Source organism: Phycodurus eques, chromosome 19 (genome assembly GCF_024500275.1).
Source record: "Phycodurus eques isolate BA_2022a chromosome 19, UOR_Pequ_1.1, whole genome shotgun sequence".
NCBI classification, from domain to species: domain Eukaryota; kingdom Metazoa; phylum Chordata; class Actinopteri; order Syngnathiformes; family Syngnathidae; genus Phycodurus; species Phycodurus eques.
Genome location: NC_084543.1, coordinates 11,927,827 through 11,955,794, shown reverse-complemented (window position 1 = coordinate 11,955,794; position 27,968 = coordinate 11,927,827). Strand labels below are relative to the sequence as shown.

Below are 27,968 nucleotides of genomic sequence, written 5' to 3'. Positions count from 1 at the left end.
GTCTTGTTTTCTTCCACAGCTTTTCCAGATCCACGGCTCCCGGATGTAGACATGACAAGAACCTCAATTATTTATTTAGGCTCAAAACAACATCCTGTACATGGAATGTGTGTGTATCTGGTATCCAACAGAAAGCTGCTGGAAATAGATTTGTAGCATTTTTAATCATTTTATTGAAAAACTTAAAAAAAGATGAACCGAATCAAAACATATTTAGTTGAGTACAGCAATACTCTCAAAAATATTTTCCAAGGATTTTACAAATAGGACCTGCTTGTGTGGTGCAAGAAGGGAAGTGGCACTAAGTACATTTATGACCAAACTCCACCTGACCAAGCCCAGAATATGATGGAAATGTACTGAATTCCTGGTGTTGTTGCCATGGAAGCATTCATAGAATTAACATCCAAATGTTGCATTTTCTGATGGTCATTATTCCTGTAGTCTTTCTAGTATTACATCAGGTAGCTACGAATACAAAACAACAAAAGAGAAGGCCTCAAATTGGTGTTAGAATGGGTCAGTGCCATTAATTATCAGTTCTTGATTGGAAATGTATCATGTAGGCCCTAGGGGAAACTGGACCTTACTTTAACAAGTTATCCAATGTAGGAGTTGAAGGCACAATCATGGTTCAGTTTGATTACTGTATTTCCTCAAATATTGGTCTCCACTCTTGACACCGTTTTTGTAGATGGCGCATCTGCGGCGGCTTGCAGGGCTCACTGCACGCGTTTACCAAAAATTACCCCAAAATGAAATGTCCAAAACCCCGTCTAACCAGCCTTTTTGCCACCTGCCACGCCAGATTTATGCCGGTCACAAAAATAGAGCCCCATATCGCCACTGCGCCTCACCTCTCCTTTTTGTCCTCAGGATAAAAAGCAACAGAAGTTGCTAGTAAACCTTTAAATAGCTGTAAAGTTCCGTTTGGTTCATGACCCTTTGATTTGGTTGGTGTTTTGACTGAAGGTGTTTAGGCCGGACACCAATAGCTGCAAGAAAACTGGAATAGAGTAGTGTAGCTACACAAAGAAACATTTTAATAAAACCAATTTTAAAATACATTTTTGTAATACACATAAGTAATCTTCTGACAAACAAATGCATGATAATTTTTTTTATGTGAAAAACATTTCACTTAAAAATATTAAAGTACACATGATGCGCTGCATTGCTTGTAGGAGCCTAGGATAAACCTCGACACAAATGAAAATTACTCATATGAGGCAATTGCACTGTAACACAAAAGTAACAAATTTCCATTGACCCATCAAAGAACAGAAGCATATCTAAGTCTGCCCTTTAAAAAAACATTTGTACACAAAGGTCTTCTTAGCCACCTGGTACTGTGCAGTTATGTATGTAAATACACACAGCCTCTCTTTGAAGAAATACATTATTTTCCGCTATAGAAAAAATATGCTTGTAGTAATTTCCAGGTGAATTTTTGCTGTAAAAGCGTGGTGTTTTGGTGACACATTTTTCAGATGAATATGAAATGCCACCCAATATAATTAACATTTGTCTCCTCCCACCGGGATTGTCTCCTTTCAAGACATCTGCAGCCATCTTGAGGGCTGCGGCTAACGTGTGAGCCTTGTGACAATGGCAGATGTGATGGAACACATACAGGCAGTTGTTGTCGTTGTTTTCCCTAAAAAAAGAAAATCACACTTAAAATAAGGTGCAAATACAGCAAACTGTGTTTTTGTGGACAATAATACAAACTGGCATGTTCTGGAAATTTTAAGATCCTTGCAATATGCTTCTAGCTGGATTACCAAAATTAATGTTAGCATAAAATGATGTTTAGCTGATGATAAACATATCGGTGGTATTAAGACTGAAAAAGGTCTGTTTTGTTCTGTAACTTTTGCTATTTTTTAACATAGATAATTCAGTGCCTTGTTCAAGCAGCAAAAGACTGATGTCAAAATGGTCATAGTTATTTTTAAGTGCATTTTTTAAAATTCACTTCAAGCCTACTTTACAATCTCATTTTGAGTCCAAGTTAAATTTTGAGTGCTTGAGAGTAGTGTTTTTCAGGAGGGTGAAAGATAGTGTAGAAAAACATGTAGGTGTATATTTTGTCAAATACAGATGTTGAGGAACTGACGAACTTTTTTTATTTTGTTTGTTTTTGTTTGTTGTTTTGTTTTGTATATTCGTTTGTCTTATTTATTACCAAGGTTTCTTTTGAAATGTCTCACACAATAAAATGTGGGTTTTGTTGTATGGGTGATCATCAGTTGGGTGGGTGCCCTCTTTTTGCATGTCGGGGGTGCTTTGCTACATCCTCACGTAGTATTAATGGGTTTGTACACCACTTGTTAAATGCTTCCTGCTGTATGTGATGTGTAAAACTTATAAAGGGCAATTCATTATTTCTGTACAACAAGAACGATGGAGCGGTATGTTAAACAAATGTAGATTTAATCTGAGTATACAGCCTCAATGTGCAGTACTTTACATACAAAGTAAAGTGGCACGTTAATTTATCAGGACATTACAAAACATTCTGAAAAAACTGGTGTATTTTATGTAAATGAATGGCTGTACTTTAAAAAAAAAAATAAAACTTCCTTTTTTTTTTTTTTATGTGCTTTCTTAGTTTACCATCTCTTGCTGCACCCATACACTTGATCATAATAATACAGTAGGTAAGTTGAGCCACTTTTCTTTATCAGTATCACTACAGGAAGGTAGTTACATTTTGGGGGCAAATACATTTTGGTGATATAGCCTGTCCAAAAAAAAAAAAAAAAGTCTTGCGCCTCAGATAAATTGCTCATAGGACTGGGTTAAATTGAGCCATCTCCCTTGGAAGACCCCTCACCCCATGCTCACTCCTATCTTCTCTCCACTACTCCCTCCCTCCCTTCCTTCATTAAGCTCTTCCGCAGTAATACACATCTGTACCCGAATGAAATCATGAATTTCCTCAAGTAGTTGTGTAATTATTTATTAAACAATTTAAAAGTAAGGCTGATACTAGTTGCCTTTTTAACTTTTTTTTAAACATAGGCCTGAGAATGTTTTAAAACGAAATGGAAAATTTTCATCCATTATTTTTCTTCCTTGCTCCTCCATACTCCTTTTCATCTATTCATTCCTTCTCTCCATCCATTTACCACCACATCCCCAAACACACACACTTTACATGCCACTTGTCCAGGTTGCAGGAGAATGCAAACTGCTGTGATTGGCTGGTGACCAGTCCGGAGTGTCGTCTGCCTTTCCCCCAAAATCAGATGGGATAAACTCCAGCTCACTTGTCATCTTAATGAGGACAAATGCAATTGAAAATGGATGGCTATAGGTGTGTGTACCTAAGGTCGTGTCTGGTGAGTGCATAACTGAAATAAAAACGATCAATTTTGTACATAAATATCTGAAGGTCTTTCCCTTATGATGTCTACATTTGTCCTACAGGAAGGTGCTCAGGGTGTTATCCACTGTGGCCAGATGCAAGTATTCTGGGGGATCCACTTCTGTTTCTGGTTCCTTGTCCTCACCCGTACTCTGACTGAGAAATGGCCTCTTTCGGCGCATGGACCCTCGGGAACGCTGCTGCAGACATGCCAAGATCATGTGGGCGAGGTCCTGCTGGAGCCGTTGGAAGTTCTCCCTGGAAAATAAGGTCAGTGTCATTGTGAAGTTAACATTTTAAAGAGTGTGCGTTCCAACTGAAGTTCAGTGGACAAGTCGTTAGCATTGTTGCATCACAGCAAGAAGATTCTGTGTGTAACTTTAAATCTCACTTTCAAAATCAACCTACGTTGCCAAATTAGTAGTGTAATGTGTACTCTTTCTGAATACAGTTTTTACCCTTTCGTTAATAAAACACGAGGGAATGTTCAACATTACACATTGTTATTCACTACCGACTAATGACCATATTAGTATGACTGCTAAACACATCCTTTTACTGATTATTATGACTTTTACAATACAAAATGCTTCATCAAATGCCTTTTTGAACAGATTCTTGGTAGATGACTGGAAAATTAAAAAAAAAATTAAATTAAAAAAAAATTAAATTAAATCCATGGATTTGGCGCAATAAATGACCACGTAAACTATATTCAACCAAGCAACATATACAGTATGCCAACAGAGGAGCAGGGGATAGCTATATGATAGCACACTCGTCACTGCAGTGCATTATGGTAATGTCGTATCTGTGGTGCCTTATACAGTATACTGCCTGATTAGCTCAGATCAGTTTAAAAAAAAAAACAGTTTTTGAGTCAAGAAATCCATCCATCCATCCATAAACTGTATTGTTATCACAGTTAGGCGTAGTTTTAGGGTCCTTAACATTAGAATTTAGAATGGTTGATCCCTAAAGAGTGTGTCGAAAGAGCCTATCTATACACCAGCTGGTATAGAAAATGGTTGGATGGATGAATGAATTTATGAGCATGGGCCACAGGGCCAGTATTTCAGCAGGTACGGGATTTGCATACGTTGTGGGTGGAGTTGGGAGGTCGTAGTCTGCGCCTGTCTCACCAGTCAACCAGTAGGTTGTTTTTGTTCCTTTACCCTGCGAAAATATTAACACGTAAACATGCTCAAAATATTGTGGTGATCAAACAGCTTCCACATACAGTATCAGTCAGTGCCATGCAAAGAAGTAGGTTTGCTCTCAATTTGGGTGCAAATACAGATATAAATGTGGATTATTTCACGTCACAGTGGCACCTTTCCCCTGCCCTGGAATACAAATGGTAAAGCCAAATCTGTCTAATTCTTACATCATTCTCTAAAAACCAAGAAGTACCCTGCTCGCAGATGGACAAGTCAAGAAACATGTTGTCACTTTTTAATTTATTAATTTATTTTCCCTTGTCAGCACGGTGGGCGACTGGTTAGAGCGTTTGCCTCGCAGTTCTGAGGACTGGGGTTCAATCCCCGGATGGATGAATTTTCTCTTGTCACTATCTGAGCGCCAATGGAAAGGTTACATCTGCCTCAGAATGAAAAATGGTGCGGTCACATCGTCTTACATCATCCTTCATGCTGCTTTGTCCCTCCTTGTCTATTGTACCGTATGTAGCTTCACACTAAATACCACACTTTGGCCTCTACTGCCTCATTCCTACAGAAACTGCCACTCTCCACAATGTGTTCAGACAAGCAGTGTGATTGTTTTTCACTTTTAAGTGTAACTGAGTGCTACTGTAGTGTGTTCATTCATTACCTTTAGATAAGTTTCACCTCTGTACTCGTATTCAAACTTGAAGTCTGTCCTCGTCAGGATATTTATAGTGGGCTGACTGACGTGGATCCGCAGGGCTGGAACACAAAATGTCAGATTCATTTCATTATGTTGACCATGAGATGCTCTAATTGCACATTAATAATTACAAATGTCACAGGGCAGGAACCGACTGGCATGCTGTGTTAATGTTGACAAATCAATTTTCTCATTAAGAGCATGCTCACGGTGTCCCGTAGACTCCATTTGAGACGCCGTGTTGACCGTGTCTCCGAATAAACAATATCTGGGCATTTTTACTCCGACCACGCCTGCTGCACACAGACCTGAGACATAATGAAACAAGATGAGCATAAACACTAATACCTAAAATGGAAATGCAAGTTTTTACAACATCCTCAATTTATTTATTTTTTTGTTCCCCCCCATGCATTCTAAATTTGAAGTGTAGTCAAGTTGTTTTTTAATTATAATCCAACTATAGATGAAGAAGTGACAATCTAATCTCATTGTCAGATAGGGGTAAATATGGTCTACCTGAGTGGACGCCGATGCGTATCCACACAGGGATGCCAGGCAGGTGTCGGAGCTGGAAGGTACCCATGAAGGCCAAAATGTCCAAGGCCATGCGGCAGATATCTACCGCATGCCTGTTGCCATTACGGTTCGGTAGACCAGACGCCACCATATAGGCATCACCTATTGTCTCCACCTGAGAGTCAGCAGGAGAATAGATGACACCAACTGCACTGCATGCGACCTGCGATCTACATTGGCTACACCTGCAGAATCTAATGAGATCAGGACAAGAGCTGCATCAAAAAAATTAACTAGTGGTTAGTATGTCTCCCTCACAGATTTGAGGTTCGGAGTCTGGATCTCGACTCTGAGTTTCCTTTTCTCCGGGTACTCCAGCTTCCTTCCACATTCCAAAAACATGCAAATTAGATTAACTGAAGATGCTAAATTTTAGAGTCTAGATTGTAAGTGTGAATGTGTGTGTCAATGGTTGTTTGTCTAGCTGGGATATGATCTAGTTCACCCGGGACTAAAACAATATAAGCAGTGGAAAACTGATGGAAAGATAGATCATTTCATAGTTCGAATGAGCACCTCGACAGCATGGAGAGAATGCTTCCAGACAGACCTTGTAGACATCATGGTGGTCCAGGATGCTGTCAAACCCCTTGTAAATGTCATTGAGCATGTCGACCACCTCCATGGGCGTGCTGTATTGGCACAGTGTGGTGAAGCCCACAATGTCGCTGAAGTAAATGGTGACCTCGTCGTACAGTTCGGGCTCCACTACACCCGACTCCTTCAGGCTCTTCACCACAGGGCTGCCCAGACAAAACACATTCATGAATCCAAGTTTTTCCAGCTGAATAGCTTCTTTTGGGCCCATTTGGATGCTGGGTGAAAGCTTCAATGCAGCATTTAAGGTGAAATTGAACTCAATATAAGACTGCACAAACCGTGGCAGAAGCATGAAGTTGAGGCGGTCCGCTCTGTCCCTCTCCATGTTATAAAGTGCCGTTCTCTCCCCCACCAAATGCTCCAGGTTTTTGGAATACATCTGCAGCCGACGTATCATGTTATCCATGTAGCTCTCATTGTCTTTGTTGTGAATTTTACTAAAGGGAAAATAACATTAGATATATAATCGATAGAAACTACTATCGGCTTTCTTTCGACAATTACACTCATCAGACATTTCACTAGGTGCACCATAACATTCTATCCATCCATCTATTCTCTGCACCGCTTTTCTGGCACCTATCCCAGCTGAGTTTGCGCGAGAAACAGGGTGCACCCTAAACTGATCGCCAGCTAATCACAGGGCACATATAGACATAGAAGCATTCACACTCACATTCACAGCTACAGAAAATTTGGAGTCATGTTTTCGGATTGTGGGAGGAAACCGGAGTACCTGGACAAAACAAACCCAGGCATGGGGAGAACATGCAAAGTCTACTCACGAAGGCCAGAGCCCGAATTTGAACACACGACCTCTGAATTGGGAGGCGAATATGCTAACAGATCGTTCACCGTGCCGCCCCCTCGACATTGTAATGCAATTAAATTCAAGCACTCTATCAACAATTCTAAACCATTACCATCTATAGTCATGATAACCACAAAGGAATGGCCATAGATGAACACAATGTATAATACAGCATTAACAATGTGTTCTTACATATTATGACGCTTTACACGATTTAATTAAAAAAATACATGTAACAGTCTAACTCTACATTGATCATAATACTCGATTTGATTGACAGTCTTAGAAATTAATTTTACATTTAAATAATATTTTGTCCTCACCTGGAGCTAAATGTAGCTAAAGATTACAAACATCTCTCAGTATGACAACAATGCAGTGACAATCAAAACCAAGTATTTGGTTTTTTTTTATAATGGCAACACAAGTAAAGGTGACAATTACCTGATGATTTTCCCCAAACAGCTTTCCACCTTCTTGAAATCTGGTCTTTTATCAGCATCCTCCTCCCAACAACTTTTTATCAACATGTATACCTGGGGGTACATTGAGGACAAAGAGATAAAAAAAAAAAATTTGCACCTTCACCTCTTTGCAACATCCTCCCCTAGACTGATACTGAGAATAAAATGGTGTCATTTTAGAGCAGACAGTGCATCATGTTTTGCAGTACTGCAATGTTTTCGTGTATCCTGTTGAGCAAGGAATGTTATGACTATCACTACGAGTGTTTCCCTCGCGATTCGTGGGGGACTGAGACCAAGCCCTCCTGTTAATAGTGTAAATCCATGGGTAATCTATGGCCCCCCAAAAAGGTTTAGAATTGCCTATAAATGCCAAAAGATGGCAGCAAAGCACTACTTTTGTCGAAATGAATCCCCTCAACTCACTTCTACATGGTCCCTTGGCAGCAAGATGGTGCTAGAGCAACATCTTTGCTTTGGCCTGAGCACAAAAACACCAACTGTGTTGAATCCTTGAGTCACAAATGATTACATATTTGAGTAATTTTTTTTTTTTTATCTTTACAGGGTTTTGTCGGAAGGTTGACATTTGACCTGATGAAGGCAATGCATAGTTTTAACATTAGTTTTAACATGTATGTTGCAGTACTGTCGCAATCACTGTGTAGCACAGGACAAGGTGGGCTGTACAATATCAGCTTTACCTCAAGTTCTTTATCTGAAGCTGTGTACAAGTCCAGATCAGGTCTGAAGTAGGACATGATGACCCTGGATAACTTTTCTGTGCGCGCACACACACACACACACACACACAAATTATTACATGAATACAAATCACATCGCTGCTTATACCACTTAGAATGGTATTGTGTCTGTCATTTCAAATACAGGTTTAGTGTAGGGCTGCACAATTGATCGAATTTTAATTGTGATCGCGACAATTAAATGAGCCCAATCGTCTGCGATTTTTGTTTCTGTTTTTTTATTTTTTTTTTAAATTATCATTTTTTTTAACATTTAAAATGTGGGCACTGCTGCATATGAAAAGTGCTTAATTTGCAGCTGTCCCTGCGACCTAGTTAGCCAGCCACCAAGGGGCAAACGCATGGTTAAGGCTTTATTGCGCTCCGGTATTGCACTCAGGTGCCAACTTCAAAATAAAAGCTTAAAATGGCATCCAATGTAGCAATATATGAAGCTTTTGTTTGAAGTTGACCCTCTCAGCATGTTGGGCGAGAGGCAGCGTGTCACGGTAAAACACTATTAACAATCATTATAGCAGCTGCCTTGACTTCAACTTTTCGGCTGGCCTGACCGGAATGGAAAAAAAACCGCCGGGAATAAATAGAGGGGTAAATCGCAACTGTCAAGTGCTTTGCAGTTTGTGGCCGTGCATGACTGACCAATGGTCTAGCAGAACAATGGCGACGTACCATTCTTGGCAATTCACTATATTGACAACGGGGATTTTCAAATGAAGAGTCGGTGCTTTCAGCCTAATATTATTTCCTTCTATGCATTAAATTGTGTTTGCTTCCGTTAACAATGTATTTTTATAAAAATAGTTATATTTCTAAACTGCACAGGTTTTGTTTCGAGCAGAAGTAGGGACTGGTTTCAAGGACAATGACAACCACACATGATCCCATTCACTGCCACCAAAGATTAAAATCCAGATGTGGATAAAACCTTTCTAGATTTTATGTGTAAGGTAATAATAACCTGGTCTATTGAGCAAACTGTAGAGGATGAGAATTAGGAGGAAGAAAGTGCAAATGTGGGAGTCCCATTTGTTCAAGCATTTTTGTCTAATGTAAATTCCGTACATAGTTATACTTGTAAATAAATAGCTTTTCTCAGTCACTTTTTTTCCTGGTGAAAGAAAATAGCCTGATCTTTCTTTTGGTGGTTTTGGTGTTTACATAGTCATAGTACACAATATTCTGTGATGCTTGAAAAATGAGTGTAATTGCTCGAAAATGCCTGGCAGTCCCTGCTCAGGAAACGGCTGGCAGTGAATGAGTTAAGTTCCAATTTGTGATTGCACTTTGTAATAGTTAGTTATTCAGTTAGCCTTTGATAAAGTAGAAGGTTTTGGGTACATTTATTTATTTATTTATCTATAATTTATTCGTATTTAAAGATTCATTTTGAACTGAAAACTGTTACATATTGTTTGGTAAAAAAGTAGTGCAATCAACTTTTTTTTTTTTTTTTCCATAGCATGAGGAATAATCATGGTTACAATATTGATCAAAATAATAATTATTATTTTGGCCATAATCATGCATCCCTAGTGTAGTATCTTGTTTGATCATTCTCACTGGTGGTAGTCCGCTTACATGCAATATACTGTATGAGGCGCATAACAGTTTTGTAATCTTATACGGAAGGTGCCAAATGCTGGAGATTCAGATACATGTCCTCTATGTATTTATGTTTCACCTGCACGGTTGGAGCAGCATTCAGTGTAGAAGGTCGATTTCCTGAGAACGATCTCATGAGCAATGATGGCGAAACTGTATATGTCTCCCTTCTGTGAGGTGCCCTCTTTCCTTAAGTGCTCGGGTGCCGTCCAAAAGTCTGACCGGAAGGAGGAGACACAAAGACATTAGTGAGGAATGTGAAAATCAATTTAATGATGGACAGTAATGCACTTTTACCTCTGCCAGGCTTGAGAAAAGAGTTGCAGCCAAAATCTGTGATCTTCACCACCATGCGGTTGTCCATCACGCAGTTGGTGGACTTGAGGCGTCCATGCACCTGGATGTCACTGGCATGGAGGTAGGACATGCCCTGTACACAAAGATGGCATGGGTATCAAAGAACCCGAATAGTGATTGAATTAAAGCTTGGATGTCCTCTACTGGCAAAAAGGAGTCTCTGCAGCAACAACTGCATTAATGTGGTTGAGTGGCATTCATGTAATAAATGTAATGGGAATTGTAATATTTATTATTAATAAGTAAAAGCCCACATATTTTCAGTTTGGCATTTGCAAATTAACTTTTTTGCAGGTTTTTTTTTTTTTTTACCTGCCCTCTGTTATTTATTTTTTTAACCAGGTAAGGTTATTTGCTGGAAAATCAAAGTATTGCTTTGGCACCATCTTATTTCTAAGATTATTATTAATATTATTATTATTAATTATTTCAGGCACATCTTGATTTTTGTGCAAGCGCAAGGCTCGCTGCGGTTTTGCCAATATAGCAGACTGCTCTGCGCCAAGGTGGGCATATCGCCCCAGCGATGGTGTGCACTTGCTGGAGTGAGAATTATGTGTCAGAAAGTCCAGCTAAAGTTGCACTAGCTCATACCACTTCTATATGGCGGTTTACATGGAGGATTGTATTCCAATTATAATCGGATTAGAAGCCCGAAATGAATGAAAGTGGTTTCACAGGGGTGGATTAGCACACCCACACCAGCGCAGACGTCACACTTTTAAATGCGCTGACATACGCCGGTCCACAAAATTATTTAGTAATAACCCGCTTCCTCGCAGAGTTACGCCACGCGCAGTGCTGGATTTACGACAGTCACGAAAATAGAGCCCGTAGTCTTAAATCACAAGTGCATGCATGAAATTTACCATACTTTCTCGTGTATAATGTGCACCCATGTATAATACGCACCCCCAAAGTTGATCTAAAAATTCTGGAAAACCCTTCTACCTATGTATAATGCATTTTTACAATGCATGATTTTGCTTCTACTCATATGGTCAAAACGAAGTATTATCTGTATTTTGTTAGTTTTTTTAAAGGCTTATTCTGAGGTTAAGCACTTTATTTGAACACATAATACTTTCTTATTATTTACTTGCTCTTATTTTGAAATTCACAGCCCTACTTTTGTTGAGTAAATGAGAAAACACAGTTGTGCTCATATGTTTGATTACCAAGGCAGAATTTGTAAGATGTGAACAATTCTTTTTAAAAAAAAAACATGAAGGGCCAGGCAAAACACATTTAATTTTATTTTGATGGGATTAAAATTAAACTGTCAAGGATTTCAGAAAAGCATTTTCATTTAACAAAACATAACCATAAAGAAATGAATGATGGTTGTTGTTTGGTCAGTAGTCGTATAAAAAAATAACAAAACAAAAAAAAACATTTCACAAATTCTGACAGGGTATGTAAACTTATGAGGACAACTGTACATATAAGGAGTCATATGTCCCCCTGTCATATTGGAATGAAAGTGTAGGCTACACCTTTTTCGTCACCTCTAGATGGCGCTGGCATATTGGAATGAAAGTGTACAGCTTTTTTATAACCTCTAGATGGCGGCATACATGTATAAAATGTGAGTTCCCCCCCCCACCCCTATACCTATGTATATTGCGCACTGTTGACTTTTGACAGTTTTCTTGGGGTTGTGTGATGCGCATTATACACGGCAAATTACGGTAACTGAAATTCCATCATTTTGTTTTCAAGCAGCCATTTTGTGCAAATTTAAGGGCTTGTCCTTAAAATTTAAGGGCCCATGCCTGAAATTGAACAGGAAGTCGACTGTTTTTGGTTGAAGTTTTAATTCCAAGGCTTGTACTTGGAAAAACTCCTACTAGAGAATTTGGGAATAAAGCTAAGTTTTTATTCACACTGTCAAAGAGGAGAACTTCAGAATATTTGACGTAGCTCTTGTATTGCATCTCATTAGGTTGTGCGGATACAACTAATGTTGTGTCCAGTGTGGCTTCATAAAAAAAAAAAAAATGGCTCATTCATCAGTACATTTGTGTCACCTTGGCAATGTCATACATGACGGAGATCTTGAACTCCCAGTCCATGAACGTCTCCTCTGGATAGGACACCTTGTCATTCAGTACATACTGGATGAAAATAAAGGACAAAAGCAATTTCTTAGTTTATAGAATGCTGTCAGCTTTGTTATTTTTGTTGCCTATATCATAGTTTCTAATGATTCAAGCAACAATCCAACCTAAAGTCTAGAATATTTCTTTTTTGTTTTTTTTAAGATGTAATAGATTGCCATGTTTCTACATTTGTGGTCTGTTTTGGAGTGGTGAGCTATTATTGATCTCAGCCAAAACAGTTGTTGGTTCATATATTTTGAACATTTTCTGCAAGAAGCTCAAAGTTCTTCTGTGGTAAGAACTTTATGTTTCAGACTTTATGTTCATACCGAATTCGCATGGTATCAATTCTTTGGTATGATATGCTGTGACATATTAACCAGTATGATTGTCCTCATTTCATTTTTTTATTTGGCAAGCCATCCTTTTCATGCAGTTTGCATGTCATACATACCCGAAGCGATCCCCGTTCACCATACTCAAACACCCCAAACACACCCTGATCGAACTTCACTGTGCCGTAGAATTTAGTGAGGTTGTAGTAGTCAATTTGCAGGAGCTGTAGAGAAAGGGGATGTTTCATTAAAAGTAGAGAGGCTGTATGCGTGTGCGTGTGTGTGTGTGTGTGTGTGCACCTCACCGCGTGAAGTTCCACTTTCTGTGTCTCATTGAAGTTTCCATCAGAGTGATTGAGCTCCTTCAGGATGACAATCTGAAATATTAGCAGTGGCAGCTAAGGTCAATAACAAATAACAAGTATACGTCAAGCCCTTCAGCTGTCTGACTACCTTCTTATCGTAGAGTGCGCGGCGGATTTTATAAACCTTTTTCCTCTCTTCAATCTGATGGGAGAGGATATGATGGACAATTTAACATATAGAAAGTACAAAAGTGTAAAATTGACTATTGTCTGTTTGGATTTTTCAGTTTCATACCTTCAGATAGACTTGGTTGAGAGAGTTTTCCTCCAGCAGGGTGACAAGGTCAGAGGGGATATGGGAGATGGACCACTGTTTCCTCAGGAGACGATCTCTCCTGTTCTGTCTGGATAGGCAATCAAATATCATACAGCGATCTGTTTCAATAAATTTGAATATTGTAGAAAATGTGATTTATTTCAGTAGTTTTATTCAAAAAGCAAAACTCATTTAACTTATGGGAAATTTCTGTCCAGAAGGCCATTTCCAACCTGATTTCTAGATTGAATAGCACATTCCAATTGATGTTGAATGGGTGTCAGCACATATCTGCCACCATTTTGAATACCTCTGTTTGTTGTGTTGACGCCAAATACACTTTTTAGAACTCTGCCCAAAAAGTTCAACCTTTGTTTCATTGGATCATAACACATTTTCCTGTGTTTTGGAAAATGGTGTTACATTAAAATGGTTGACATTTTAAATATCATTATTTAAATATTTTATAAATATATTCGTATATATCATATATCAAAAGGAGTGTTGTCTATCACCTGTAGAAGATGAAAGCGATGATGGCCGCCACCACCACCATCACAGCCAAGATGATGACGACGATGTCGAGTGACGCCTCCTCTGGGGCAATAACAAGTCACACTTTTACTGTTTCTAGACTGTAAAAGATGCACTCAGGTTGCTATGTTGATATATGTTAGCAGACCAACTCTTAACATATTTTTAGCAATTCTTATTTGAAATAGTTCCTGAATACGGGGCAAGATAAAAAAATCTCCTTAAGCTGCTGTGGCACTTTTTGCACTGAGGTTGCTATCTTGCTATATGTTAGCATACCAAGTATTAGCATGTTAGCATTTTATCCGTTTTCCTCAGAAAAAGTAGATGACTAGAAAAGAAGGGAGCATTTAAAATGACTTCCTCAGTGCTTTTTGTACTCGGGTTGCTTTCTTGCTATATGTTAGCATACCAACCATTAAAATGTTAGCATTTTATTTCTCATTATATTACTATGAAATGCAGCTTTTTTTATTCTTAGCGAAAACTTTTCATTGTCATAAATTCAACTCAGTTCACGATTCACCATCGGCTCTTCAGCATGCAAATAAAAATGCCACTGACTTTACCTTCATCCGGCCTGAAATTCGGAAGTCTTGCCCCCCAGACAAAGGAGGGGTGGTCCTCAACCAGCATGGTCAAGCTGTACTCCGTGTCAAACTCGAATAAGATGTGATACTGGGAGAGAACAATCTCACCTGGTTATGCATACACTGCAGACATTTAGGCATAACTAGTTCATGTAGCAGTATTACACTTGAAAAAGCCAATACCTCGTTCTCATTACTTGTGTAAATGATAGAAAGATTCACATCTCTGTCACCGTGCTCGTCGAGCCGATAGTTCCCTGCGATGCCTGAACAAGATGACAAGGTATGTTGCCACGGTAACCAACTGCCAGTCACCTCTTCGTCATTGCAGTGAACATGATTGACAGGCTGACAGCCTCCTTCTGCTCTACGTCAGGCCCATGGACGACATGTCCGCTGCCCTTCGTTTTGCACATTATCACTTGACGACACTAATAGCTAAGTATGAGCACCCATACACAACTATGAGATTAGCCATGATTTAAGTCGCTTACCATTAAATGAGATGTTCCTAAGGTAATTCACAGTAACATATGGGATCCGATGAGCCCCTGAGTGAGGTTTCTCAAGTATTTCCCTCATCACCCGACTGACCAGCAACACTGAGTCGTGGTACGCAGCCATGTAGTCGTTCATCTGCACAAAGATGACAAACAAATTAGTGCTGTAAAAAGACTCTCTTCTGGGCAGTTTTATTGCCTTCTGAAATAGTGTTGATGCGATAAAATTAATTTGAGTTGATATTAGCCTCCACATTTGTACTTCTTACTTAAGGTCATATTATTGTTAACATTTAGGAGCTAACTGTCCTCGAGCTTGGACATCAAAATAGCAGTTGCACACATGATCCAATCCAAAATCTGTTTTTAAAATCTGTTTTTCCTTTATGTATAAGAAAGTTAGGTGTTAACTCATGCTTCGTCCTTACTGTGTTGTTGCTTTCCGGATCTGAATTGATGGTGTAGTTCCTGGTGTTGGGCATGGTGAGTACCAACACATTCTTCATGGACGGATGAGACGTCGTGTTGATGTGGTATTGATCACTGTGGTGAGGAGGCAAGTTAGCATTATTACCATTGCATTACGAACTTGGTCACTGTACAGGGTATATGTGACTTGAAATATACGTGTACACAACGTAAAACTACTGACTTGAAGAGATCGATAAGGATGAAGAGAATCTCACTGCTATCCGCTTCTGCTGTAAGATTCTTCACCTCCACAACATCCTTCACTGAGCCGCACATGATGAACACTGCAAACAGAAAAGGCATTATGCATCGCTTTCTGGTTTATTAGGTGTTTGACCCAGTGTGTGAAGACTTACAGTTGCTTGCCCTGTTCCTGTGAGACGACAGGACTTCTTTGAGGTCTTCTGGTTTGCGCAGCATTGTTCTTTTTACCTTCTGAGCAAACGTGTGTGTGGCTGCTTCCAGTGCATTTATATACCTGCGCAAATTAAATAACTCTCATCATGCTATTTTTTTTATAGCACATCACTTTACAAGTGTGAATGCTTGTTTGTCTATACGTGCCCTACAATTGGCGATTGGTGACCAGTCCAGGGTGTACCCAACCTCTCGCCCAAAGTTAGCTGGCATAGGCTCAAGCTTACCAATGACCATAATTAAGACAAGCGATACAGAAAATGGATGGCTGGATAGTAAAAGCAGCTGCATAAAAACTAATGTAAATGATCACCCATTTAAAAAAGGCTTTATTCTAGTGTAATGGATGGCTGAATGTCTGTCCCTTAAATTGCCTGAAATTAATACAATAAGTGAAATAATGTGCTTCTGGCTATTAAGTTATTTTATTATTTCAGCCTCAAGTGTCATTTGTAGAACTGCTTGAAGCCTTTTAATAACATATCTCCCAATTTATTAAATGTGGATTGTAATTAAGATGTGTAAATGACTTCACGATTGCTTTCTCCCAGCGGGTCAAGTACAAAGCCTTGAGGTACACCGTAAAAATTTAAGAGGATTAGTACAGATCACAAATACGTGGTCTCTCACCAAGAGCATTCCTCCGTGCTAGGCGCAATCTTGTACACATATGCTGTCTCCCACGCCGGCTTGATGGTGTTATTTTGGCTCCAGAAGTGGACAAAAAAGTCAGAGATTTTGCGCGCGGGTGGCAGGAGACGCTGCAGGTTGAGCGTGTCGTCACAGGAGGGTCCAAAGCTGCCGGCTGAGATGATGGGTGTGCTTAATTTGAGTCCCTTCTCAGCACTGACACGGGGAGTGAAAGAGGATGTGAGTATGACACATTGAGAAAATCCTTGGAGAGTTTTTTTGCAGATGCACTTACTCGACCAAGGGGAAAGTGGCATACGTGCACGTGGGGCCCAGCACGGCGCAGCCCAGGCTATGTGAATGCTGCAGAGTAAACACAACTCTGTGAGTTCATTCGCTTAAAATATTTCTATTTCCTTTAGAGTTCATACCAATGAACTGTTGTTTGTGCACGTTTTTAACTACTGTAAAGAATGAGACGCATGTCACCATCAGGATATGAGGTATAAGATCATAAACACCTAGTTAGCTGTCACAGTATGTTGTACTGCAGGCCAGTGATTCCCAACCACTGTGTGCTGTGAGAAATTGTCCAATTTCATTGAACTGGTCTGAAAATACCCTCATATAAACCTCCTTCTGGCTGACTAAAATTTTCAATAAATTCATAATATAAACACCCACGGTGGCAGCATTAGAAAAACCTGTTGCAGATTAAAACGGTCCCGGCATAAAAGGGAAACAGATTCTCTATTCTGCTTGACCGAGCAGCCTAACAGGACAGGTTTAAAAAAAAAAAAAAAAAAGATCCCACTGGTGTATTGCAACAATATAACGTGCCTGTCTCTAGTGGCATTAATTGCTAAAAACAGCATGAGTGACAAGGAAGGACCATCAGTAAAAGAAGCAAGAAAAGGAACTCTGAAGACGCTAAAATGCCATTGTGTTAATTATACTATAGAAATCCTATATATCCAGAAATGTACTTAACATCTTCAGAAAACATGTTGCAAATCACGCAACTTCATTTCACACACCAAAATGTAAAGACATTTTGACATTAAAAGTTTGAAAAATATTATTTCCGAGTGCCTTTTTCGTCAGAAACAATTCCGACCTTTTGATGGATAACAACTGCCAATGGTTCAAATTCTCATACTGGTAAAATGAATTGATTTTCAAAAGAAAATTCTGTGGCCTCGTCTTTACCGTTTTTGATGAAATTCCATAAAAATGACCCATAAAGAGATGTACTCACAATAAGATTTTTTAACTCGGCCACTCCTTCACACGCAGTACTGTGGCAGCCCCTTCGTCGATAGTAGGTTGTGTTGAAGCCACTAAATTTCACCGTCAGATTGAATTTAATGTCTTTAATATATTTGGCGGGAACATAGAAAACAGAAAGGGCAGACAGTTTAGTTGTGTTTATCCCTTAGGATGCTGTAAAGTCAATAACTATAATAATATAATATACACGATAGATATGGTTCTGTACTTCTACTACTTCTGTGCCTCACAGTCAGCTTGTATAAATAGTTACTGTAATTAGATCAAATCTATAGGTGTCTGCCTAAGATTAATCTATGATTTATTGACCTGACAAATAACATGTAACCAGTTATTATCAGTCATTGCATCACTTGAAAGCAAGGACACAGAAAAGGTCCAGAATAAGAGGAGGGAATTCAATTTGCGCTCTTCTTTAAACAGTACTATTGTTGGAAAAAGATTTAAACAACAAAAAAAGGAGAACGCTTGAGGTGAGCTTAGCAAGTGTGCACATTTCAAATTTGTTCTTACCGTTTTCTTGCACGGACTCGGACTCCAGGGCCTTCAGTATTTGTCCTCGGACAAACTTCAAGCTCCAGGGAGACTCCTCGTCGTCCAGGAGGATCACATTCATTGAGACGCCTCTTAAACATTGTCTGATGCCATGATGCGACGGCATCAGAGTCTCAAAGATGAAGAACAACAAGAACCATCTGCTTGAAGCCATTTTAACGCTCTTACACTAGAAGGACGAATCCATGAAGGCTTTCTGACTTTTGTCCCCACAATGCAAAAATAACACAAAAAAGACCTGACCTCTTCATCTGTTTTTGAAATGTCTGGGGGGGTGAAAATAAAAAATCACTTCCTCTGCCTCACATCTATACTTCACACACACCAGATTGTTAATATACAACCAGCATTGACCTAAGAAGGTCATATAACCTGGTCTCTTGTCATGCCAAGGTCTGCGTGAATTATGAGCACAAACACGGGCAGGGACGCAGTCACATAGGGATGATAAGCACAGTGACGACTACTTCTGCCTGGAAGCATTGTGGTAAAAGCATAAAGATATAAATGACGATTTGGCGATTGCTTTTAAAAGGCTTTTTGATGTATTGTCGTTCCACAGAAGTGTCAGTTGAAGTTTGGTCAAATCGACCCCGTCCCAGTCTATCCTCAGGTGTTTGATTGTTGTTGTTGTTGTTGTTGTCGCATGGATGATTCTGATTATATCACACCCTATATTTTGTCTTGCTGAAATCAGCCCGGTTTTTGAGGCCCTGCCTCATTCATACAAGCGAGCCAGCAGTCATCCAGCCCCATATACTGCCGGGCCGGTGGCGAGTCTTGCTTTTGTTACCGTTGGCAAATGAGGCAACATTTTGAAGGCTTTCCCATGCTCAAAATGTCATCAAATTTTGCGGGCATGGTCATCCTGGCGAACGAGCCACTTTGACTCAGCAACGTGGTATTTGCGAGGTATGGGATGATTAGATGCACAAATAGTCTGATATCTCACGTCCCAAAAAGTGCCACGGAAGTCGGCCGATTTGGTTTGAAGGCGGCGTCTTTTGACCATTTTCACTGGTTCTTTAAATGCAAACTTCTATCCTTGAGATTTGTCTAATTGCTACCAAATTAGAACCATGTAAAGTAAGTGGCAATGATTCGAAGTGATTTTATTAGCACATTTATAAAACTGATGACATATTGGCTCATCGAGTAAGTATTCCCTTTAAGCCTGAGTTTTAAGAAAAACCAACAGATACTGTATTTGTACTTTGTGTCGCTTTTGACAACAACAACAAAAATCTAATTTGTTATATGCACTAGTTTGTTATATTGTAGGTATTTTTTTCTAAATTGTCACGAACAGCGCTGGCCTCACGGGAAAACGTAATTCCAACCTAACAACACAAAACTGGGCTGAAAACGATAATCGAGCATACACTAAGTGTTTTCATTCATAGTTGTTGTCATGGTTATTTTGTACTATTTGATTATCATCTTTCCTCTTGAGATAAAGGCCGATTGTTTCCCTCTGCTACGTTGAATTCATTGGACTGAATGCCGCATGAACGCGGGCTCCCGAGCACATTTATACTAAAATACAAACAAATGTTGAGTCAAAAACTGTGTCTGTAATATCGTTAATTACTCGAGGGAGACGCAGACATAGAAGAGAAAAATGAAAGGTAATGAAAAGTACAGTAAAGAGGAGAGCAAAGGTAAGTCAGGCCATAAATAAAAACATCCAAACTGCACGGAGAGCGCAATTAACCCAACCAACTACTCGTGGAAATCTGATATGTGGCATTTTACAATCGAGTCAAACACGCACGACCGGCGACATTGTCTAATTAATAACAGGAACCCCATCTCTGTTTATCATTATCTATTTCATCCAACCACAATAGTGATATGCCCCTCCCTCACCTTATATTACGACTGCATGAGTTCACTGACTCCAGTAAATGATCGTTTGACTCCATTCAGTATGGATCTGGGTTACTGTTTACACTGTACAGTGTAGTTTGCTCAGTTATGTGTACTGGTTCATAGCTGTCACACGATTATCTTTGTTTTAATCTTCATTTTAACATGAACCACATATTCACACATACTGTATATTCGTACTGTACAGTATATTCATGAATCACAATGTTGATATTTCAATTTACTGGCACATAGTGGCCATTATATGATTAAATAAAAGCAATGACAGCAGAAAATTAATTGTATTTTGAAAGAAAGAAATGTAAGTCCTATTACAAAAATTCATTTTTATTTAAGTATTTTATAGATCAGCGGTTGGTATATATTACAACGTTGGTATATTACAAACACAGTCCTATAGTTTTGAAAAAAAAAGTGTATTTTGAGATAGAGTTGTCTGTTTTTATATGTTTTATATTAAAAAATGTGATGTGAGTGCGAATGGTTGTTTGTTTTGATGTGCCCTGCGATATATAACTTTAAGAACTCCACACAAAGGACCTGACCCCATATTTTCACCCCTACCTTCAGAACTGCAAGGCAGACGCTTCAACTACTTCACTATGCTGCCAAAAAGTAAGGTTTCGAAATGAATTTGTCTTATTCTATTTAAATCCAACTCAGATACAGTGTGTAATGACAATTATATGTGAATGAACTTTCAGATTGACCTTTAAGTCATTCATCAGGAATTATCTGATAAAGCAAGCGGATGAAAAAAAAAGTCTCAAAAGAGTCAACACGTTGGATACCACAGTTTATTCAAATGCTATCCGAGAGCCAAAAGACACCGTGATTAGATGCAAATGAAAGAGGAGAAAGAAAAAAAAAAGGGATTTTCACCACTAACATACAGAATCAACACACACATACACGCGTACATTGTGTTACAATAGTTTGACTGCCAGTGATACTCGAGAAATTAAAACCCGCATAACTGCATCAGACAACAATTTCCGACTCAAAAATATCATTTAGTGACGGACTGCTAAAACAATAAATCGGTTCCGGATTCAAAATCACACAGATTCGGTAGAAGTTAGTCTTAATGCCGATTAGGAGTCCAGTGTACAGTCATCAAAAAGGCTCAAAGATGTAAAAAGGCAACCACTTCAGATACTTACCAACATAATAAATAATAATTGAAAGCCTACATCACAAAGCACTTCCTAACTTGCAATCACCTCCTAACAGCTTTTACTGCATTTTCTAACAATTCCCCTTATTTTGTTCCTTTTTCCATTGATTTCTAGAAAACCTAGGTCTGTGAATGCCTCGCAAATGTTCTTCTGGAGAACACAACGGACAATACCCACAGACGCACGTCTTGGCAGAAGATTCTAGCTGCAAAGCGAGAACCAGCTCCATATTTGTTTCCATTTTCACGTCTTGTCTTCCAGGTCCATGAAGTAAGTCTTCCTTTTCTTCTTTTTACATTCTGTCATCATCTCTCTCATGACATTCGTCTTCCCTTTGTTAATTGCCTCTCCAAACCCTAACCCTCTGGCCACTGAAAAGTACGTGTCCGTCATAGGCCTCTGCTACGATAGCCCTTTCGTTTTCACGCTTAAAAGTACAGTAGCGCTCATCACGTGATGAGTTGAACTCCCTTGGCAGATAACCGTTTGCGTGACTAGCTGTAACATGAAGGCACAACTCATATTAAATGTTCGATGTGGAGTTCATAAAACAACAGTGGGGCCCAATGTCGACTTAATATGAATAAAGCGATAGACTACACTGGTATTGTCAACACTTCCTTGCTCCGTGCCGTGCAATATAGGGGCTCCTTGGTTCGCGAGGTTCCGAATGGCGCGCAACATAAGAATACGTCATCGCGCAGCAGAAGAAAGCCCCCCTCACTTACTCAGTTCAGCTTTTAAAGGTCCAAAAAAGGAGATCATCTGATGGTGCCAGATCGGGTACGCCTGGGGGATGGGTCGTGGTTGTCCAGCCAAAGGAACCGAGGACTTCGTCAGCCCCTTCGCTTGTCACGGAGGTCACGCGAAGCGGGCGTTTGATCTTCGCCCATGATCCCGGACACCCACTTTCTGACCGTTCTGTCTTTTTGACTGCCCCCGTAAAATGGGCAATAAATGTCTAGGGTTACCTGCACAATCTAATAATAGCCAACCTAGCGACATTTCCACCTTAAATGTGCTCAATTGTCTTTATTATTTAGCTACACCAGCGGGTCAAAATATTAGAAACACCTCTCTGCTCGGCTGCGAACTACAATCACGATAATAAACATTGTTAAATGAATGCCTCTTTGTGTGAAAACTGAGTATTGCTATCTTTGTAAAGGCAGAATTGCCATTCGATTGCGCAGGTGGGCCTAATGCATCCTCTCGAACTGATTGATTTTTCCCGTTTGCATGTCTGCTCCCTCAGGCGACGTTGGGTCAGATCTGTTCGAAATGACGTTGAGCCTTCGCCCCTTACTCAATCAAAGTTTTGGCTTCATCTAATGCGCAAGCAATGTTTCAACCAAATCAAACATTTGGGCTACGTTCAAATCTTTTAGTGCCTTTACATCTAACCTTCCTTCTGTTTCCACCATCGCTCCCTTCACCTCTCGTCGTCATCATCCTCCTGTCACAAAATATCCACCTTTTTAAATGCAACCCTTGCCCAAGAGCCTCAGCAGCGGGGAAACCAGGACATCCCGGAATCTAGGAGCCGATGATCTGACCCGACCAAGTCTCGTGCTTGCTTCCCGGCTTCAGGTGCGTGATCACCACCTCCACCGCCTGGATCTTCTGCATCTTGGGGGGAATGGGGCACACCCTGTACGTCACCTCGTCGCCTTCCATCGGCACGTACTCGCCCTCAATGCTATCGAGGAGGGCAGAATCGACATGTTCAATTACGTCGTCAAATTACGTCATATATGAACAGAGAGAGATGCACGCTTTATTGTTAATAATCTACAATTAAAACAGCTCTCTTGTCCCGAAGTGAACTAAATTGTGAGTACAGTAGAAAAGATATGGAAAAAGTAACTTTTGACGTGGATGGATGAACAATGGTCACCCTATGTACACCATGTGGAATGACCAGGTGTCCCAATACTTGTGTGTGTACGGTAAACCTTTGATATCAGAATCAGAATCCACAAAGTGGTGACCAAATGTTTATTTGATTATTCCTATTGTATATATTTTCAAGCTTCGTGCATATAATACCAAAATATATGCATGTGAGGCGCAGGTAGTACAAATGTATGTTTGTCTGCTTGGGGTCGCCATCCTCATGTTGTGCAGTACCGTAGTATGTAAACTACCTGTGACCGAATGTGTGCGGCTGTAAAAGGCGGGGCCCGGCCCGTTGTGTGACGTGGGACTCAGTGAATCAGAGTGTAGAGTTGGCTAACAGGTTAGCCAACTATATCTGCGCGTTGAGTGACACAGCTTCAGATGCGGCAAACGGCAGGTCCCGTGTGAATATGTGCTTGTATTTATTTTCTTAGTGCTTGTTCAATAAAACCACTGAAAGGTCACCGGCGGTCGTGTCTATCCTTGACCACCGGCGAGTTTATTACAATATGTTCTACCTGGCGATGGGAGGCTATATTAAATTAGGAATTTGTGGTACACATTGTACTTTGCATTCATTTATTAAGTGTGAAATAATCGGAAACTTTGGATGTCTTCTGTTTTCCATTGACTCTTTCCTCCTGGCTCGCACTTATTGCTCTGCTCTGCTAAATAATCACCTCAAAATCCCACAATATAGAGAATAATCCTTGTTAAAAGTACGATTTAAAAAAAAAAACAACGCAATATAGCGGGGGAATGACTGCATGACTCAAATTTGATTTCAGCACAAATGAAACAAAGAACTATAAGACTCAGGGGCCTTCACTCACTCTGAAACGTGAACAAAGATGTCTTCTCCTCCATGAGAGGGTCGAATGAATCCATGACCCTGCGAGCGAGAGAAGTTCTTACACACGCCCTTAAACACGGGACCCGATTTGGCTCGTACCGTCCTGCACACAACCAGAACGGATAGAAGTGAGGACACATGCACTTTTAAACGCAGGCCATAGTTTGCATTGTGAATGACTCAATTTACTATATGATGAAGCTGAAATGCACTATAACCTTCAGAGGTGAACTTAATATGACCTCTAAACATTTGAATGCACATGTCCATCTCTTCTTTGTTTCAGTACTTTTTGCTTGCTGTTGTCTAACAGGGAGCTGACTGGCAAAATTCACAACAGTCCATGAATATTTTCAAAGACGTCCACATGCATTTAAAAAAAAAAAAAAAAAAAAAAAAAGGACGACTCACGCCGAGAATGTGCGTGTGCGTTTGGTGGGCAGCGGGCTGGGCAGCTCTGCGCCGGGCTGAGGGGGCTTCCGCTCCCTCTCCCAAACTCTGCTTCCCTCCCGCAGGAAGAGAAAGGAGCTCTGAAGCGGGGTGCGCAGGGAGGCGAGTGGCGGCGGGGGGTCTTTTGGCGACGAGGGGTCAGTGTCGGACATCTTGGCTTGCGTGAGGGCAGGCGGAGGGTTACGCCCCATGCGTGGCGGGCATGAGCAACGACTGAAATAGAACAAAGAAATACAGGAGGTCAATGCTAAAATTGCATCATTACAATGCATCGATTGAGTAATTGTCCACGATCTATACTGCCTGTCGCAGGTTAACTACAACCTATGCCAATTGACTTTGGGCAAGACGCCTGGCACGCCCTGGACTAGTCGTCAGCCAATCGCAGAGAACACTTAAGACAAACGTTCACGCCGATGTCACAGCACACCACCAAAACGAAAATCTCACCAAAAGTGTAACTACTGAATGAATGACGATCTCGTCGCTCGCTTGGCCAGCATCTCGTGGCATCTTGGTGCCAAGGAACTATGTTGAAGTGAGTTTAGGAGCTTCATGTAGTGCTTTGACACCACTTTGTGGCATCTGTATGCAATAAAGAATAAACATTTTTAAAATAAATTATATATATTTGTTTTATGATGGACAACTAGTTTTAAACAGAAGTCAAGAAAAAAATGAGGCCAGATTTATGTGGACCGCAGGCCTTGAGTTTTGACACCTGTGCACTAAATTCAACACTTGAGTCTATTTAGGGAGCAGATGGTATGCACCAATACACCCCCCCCCTCCCCCCCCGCGCACACACACACACACACACAGTCGGCTGCCCCGATTTGATAAGTCACCTAAATAATTGAACAACTTGGCCCTTTTTGAGCTCTTTTATTAGCAAGCTTATTAAAGCCATGGAAGAGCGAGTGGACTTTGCTGCTGCTGCTCGACTGCGAGTGGATGAAAGCTTCCGTTATCGATACACACTACCGAAATGCTCAACACGCACTATTGAAACACTCTCATAAACACTTCTGAAATACTCTCACACATACTACTGACATTTTTTTCGCTCACGCGCGCACACACATCTGAAATACTCATATTGTATTTATACTGATGTCTTTTTTTTTTCGCTCACAAACAGATTCAATGGTTTCACATCGTATGAAACGCTCTCACGCAGTTTCATACACAGTAGTGTATGAGAGCGTGCTTGTGTGTGAGTGGATGAAAGCTTCCATTATGAGGGGCCTTTAGAGGAAAATTCAGGATTACATCATGCATTTAACTGAAACGCTCTCATGCGCAGTACTGTAACACTCTCACACATACTTCTGAAATGTACCGACAACTGAGACAGCGTCATACATACTACACACATACTTCTGAAATGTACCGACAACTGAGACAGCGTCATACATACTACTGAAAACGCTCTCATACCCTACTAAAATGCTCTCACACTTGCTACTGAATTTTTTTCACTAACTCCCACAACTGAAATGCTCTCATACAAAATACTGAAACGCTCTTATAGACACAACTGAAACACTTTCATTCACACTACGAAAATGCTCTCATAGCTACTGCTGATTTTTCTTCACTCACGCGCACTACTGAAACCCTCTCACACACACTCCTAATTTTTTTGCACACAATTGTAACGCTCTAATACACACTACTGAAATGCTCTCATAGTTAACAGAGATTTTTTTTCATTCATACAAACAAATGAGAATGCTCTTACACACACTATTGTGACTATCACATGGACACTACTGAAACACTCATATAAACACTACTGTAACGCTCCCACAAACACGACTGAAACACTCGCACAGACTGAAAATAATTCATTCACAATTGAAACACTCTTGCACACGCTAGTGTTTTCCTTTAGTCTTTCAGTAGTGTGTGAGAGCCTAGTAATCCTGAATTATGTCTCTGGCTCCCCCTCATATGTCATCTTCATCATCATCATCATCATCGTCATCATAATGTCAGGCTAGAGATGAAACAGGAGGTGCAAAGCAGAGTGGCAGGGTGGGGGAGACACACACACAAAAGGCCAAAAACACCCCGCACCCTCCTCCCATGTGCACTGAAAGCATGGCATTGTGGTTGTCTGTTCATCAGTATGGCAGACACGTTAACAGACACACACACACGCACACACACACTTGAAACTTTACACACACCATATGTCTTGCCAAGATTAAATCATTCATAACACTAAAACCCTTGAGGCGTTTTATTTCTAGAACCTTCTCTGCGGCAGCTTCCCCACGCAAAGATTGATGATGACTATTAGATCGAACCAAAGCAAAAAAGGGTGTTAAATCAGTGCAGGTTTTAGCTGTTGTTGTTCTAATAGCCTTACAAAAGCGACAAAGAAAGGAGTTATCCGGGATGTCTGCCGCCCATCTTCACCATCATCATCATCATCATCATCATCACTGGGTCGATATAACTATCGCATTACTTACGGTCACAGACGATCTGGTGTCAATCAAAGGCGCAGCACAGACGATGATGTCATTAAATCCGTCCACAGTGGACACGGTGGTGATTAAAGTCCGTGGATTAATTTTTTTTAACTGTGTGGGGATGCGACACATGCAGGCGGGACCAGATCAGAATGGGAGAAGGGAGGTGGGGGGGTTTACCCAAAAAAAAAAAAAAAAAAAAAAAGATTCACCACAATACACTGAATTCTTTGTTGGAGACATTTGGATGCAAAGCATGGGGCTTTCAATGCAGACTTGGGATTGGTTGTATCACAAACAGATTCAGTGAACTTTGATTGCACTTTTTTTTTCTCATATCCAATTTTTGCTTTCAAACATGGTTTAATATTTTGTATTCCAAGAGTGACCCAGTTATATCGCAATATAAATGGGTAGATATAATAATAATATATAATATATATCGCGTTTTCTACAGGCATTTTAATACATGACAATATCATGAAAATCTTAATTTAGTTCAGTAGTTCATTCACAACGCACGGTAAAATATTTGTTTTTATAATTTGGATGATTGGCATATAACTAACAAAAACACTAAATTCAAGACGTAGAAAATGACCTAAGGAACAATCAAAATGATTTTTGAAAAGTATTTATCTATGTGCTTCATGAATCCACACTGCAGTGTAAATACATTTTTCAACCATGACTTTTTTAAAGGGTTTATTATCGTGGTTAGCGGCATGTCCTTGTCCGAGTGGTTAGCATG

General features: G+C 40.1%; 3 protein-coding genes across 9 annotated transcripts in view; 1 reads left to right on the top strand and 2 right to left on the bottom strand.

Moving 5' to 3' along the window:
* kctd17 (potassium channel tetramerization domain containing 17) overlaps window positions 1–23,895 on the top strand; it is a 41,527-nt gene extending 17,632 nt beyond the window's left edge. For 3 of the 7 annotated variants that reach the window (XM_061705512.1, XM_061705511.1, XM_061705505.1), the window contains exons 7-11: window positions 20–1,687; window positions 2,615–2,663; window positions 3,179–3,347; window positions 3,436–3,643; window positions 21,647–23,895. The gene's annotated coding sequence lies outside the window, so the exon portion shown is untranslated. The other 4 variants (XM_061705506.1, XM_061705510.1, XM_061705508.1 and 1 more) reach the window with 4 other exon arrangements.
* gucy2cb (guanylate cyclase 2Cb) lies at window positions 3,033–18,618 on the bottom strand. The gene is made up of 28 exons (XM_061664031.1): window positions 18,423–18,618; window positions 18,140–18,145; window positions 17,878–17,990; window positions 16,915–16,982; window positions 16,620–16,835; window positions 15,929–16,050; window positions 15,754–15,856; window positions 15,513–15,644; window positions 15,096–15,280; window positions 14,785–14,867; window positions 14,576–14,689; window positions 13,993–14,069; window positions 13,457–13,565; window positions 13,310–13,363; window positions 13,162–13,233; window positions 12,976–13,080; window positions 12,450–12,536; window positions 10,360–10,492; window positions 10,142–10,279; window positions 8,401–8,477; window positions 7,677–7,768; window positions 6,700–6,858; window positions 6,372–6,564; window positions 5,762–5,936; window positions 5,452–5,550; window positions 5,207–5,301; window positions 4,473–4,549; window positions 3,033–3,631 (listed from the first exon to the last, which is right to left on the bottom strand). Exons 1-28 carry the CDS (start codon window positions 18,616–18,618, stop codon window positions 3,430–3,432), a joined length of 3,282 nt encoding a protein of 1,093 aa, XP_061520015.1. The 3' UTR covers window positions 3,033–3,429.
* Window positions 22,475–27,341, bottom strand: csdc2a (cold shock domain containing C2, RNA binding a). Its single transcript, XM_061705515.1, has 4 exons — window positions 27,218–27,341; window positions 24,696–24,947; window positions 24,265–24,387; window positions 22,475–23,231 (listed from the first exon to the last, which is right to left on the bottom strand). Exons 2-4 carry the CDS (start codon window positions 24,923–24,925, stop codon window positions 23,069–23,071), a joined length of 516 nt encoding a protein of 171 aa, XP_061561499.1. The 5' UTR covers window positions 24,926–24,947; window positions 27,218–27,341; the 3' UTR covers window positions 22,475–23,068.
* Between the last annotated feature and the right edge of the window lie 627 nt (window positions 27,342–27,968).

Excerpts from the sequence above, each read along its gene's own strand:
- gucy2cb (XM_061664031.1), bottom strand. The coding sequence starts at position 18,618 with ATGGCTTCAAGCAGATGGTTCTTGTTGTTCTTCATCTTTGAGACTCTG. Across the intron at positions 12,537-12,975 it reads GTGAACGGGGATCGCTTCGG|TATGTACTGAATGACAAGGT; the intron begins GTATGTATGACA and ends ATTTTCATCCAG. Across the intron at positions 5,551-5,761 it reads ACGCATCGGCGTCCACTCAG|GTCTGTGTGCAGCAGGCGTG; the intron begins GTAGACCATATT and ends ATTATGTCTCAG.
- csdc2a (XM_061705515.1), bottom strand. The coding sequence starts at position 24,925 with ATGGGGCGTAACCCTCCGCCTGCCCTCACGCAAGCCAAGATGTCCGAC. Across the intron at positions 24,388-24,695 it reads CGCACACGCACATTCTCGGC|GACGGTACGAGCCAAATCGG; the intron begins GTGAGTCGTCCT and ends GGTTGTGTGCAG. Across the intron at positions 23,232-24,264 it reads ATCTTTGTTCACGTTTCAGA|CATTGAGGGCGAGTACGTGC; the intron begins GTGAGTGAAGGC and ends CCTCCTCGATAG.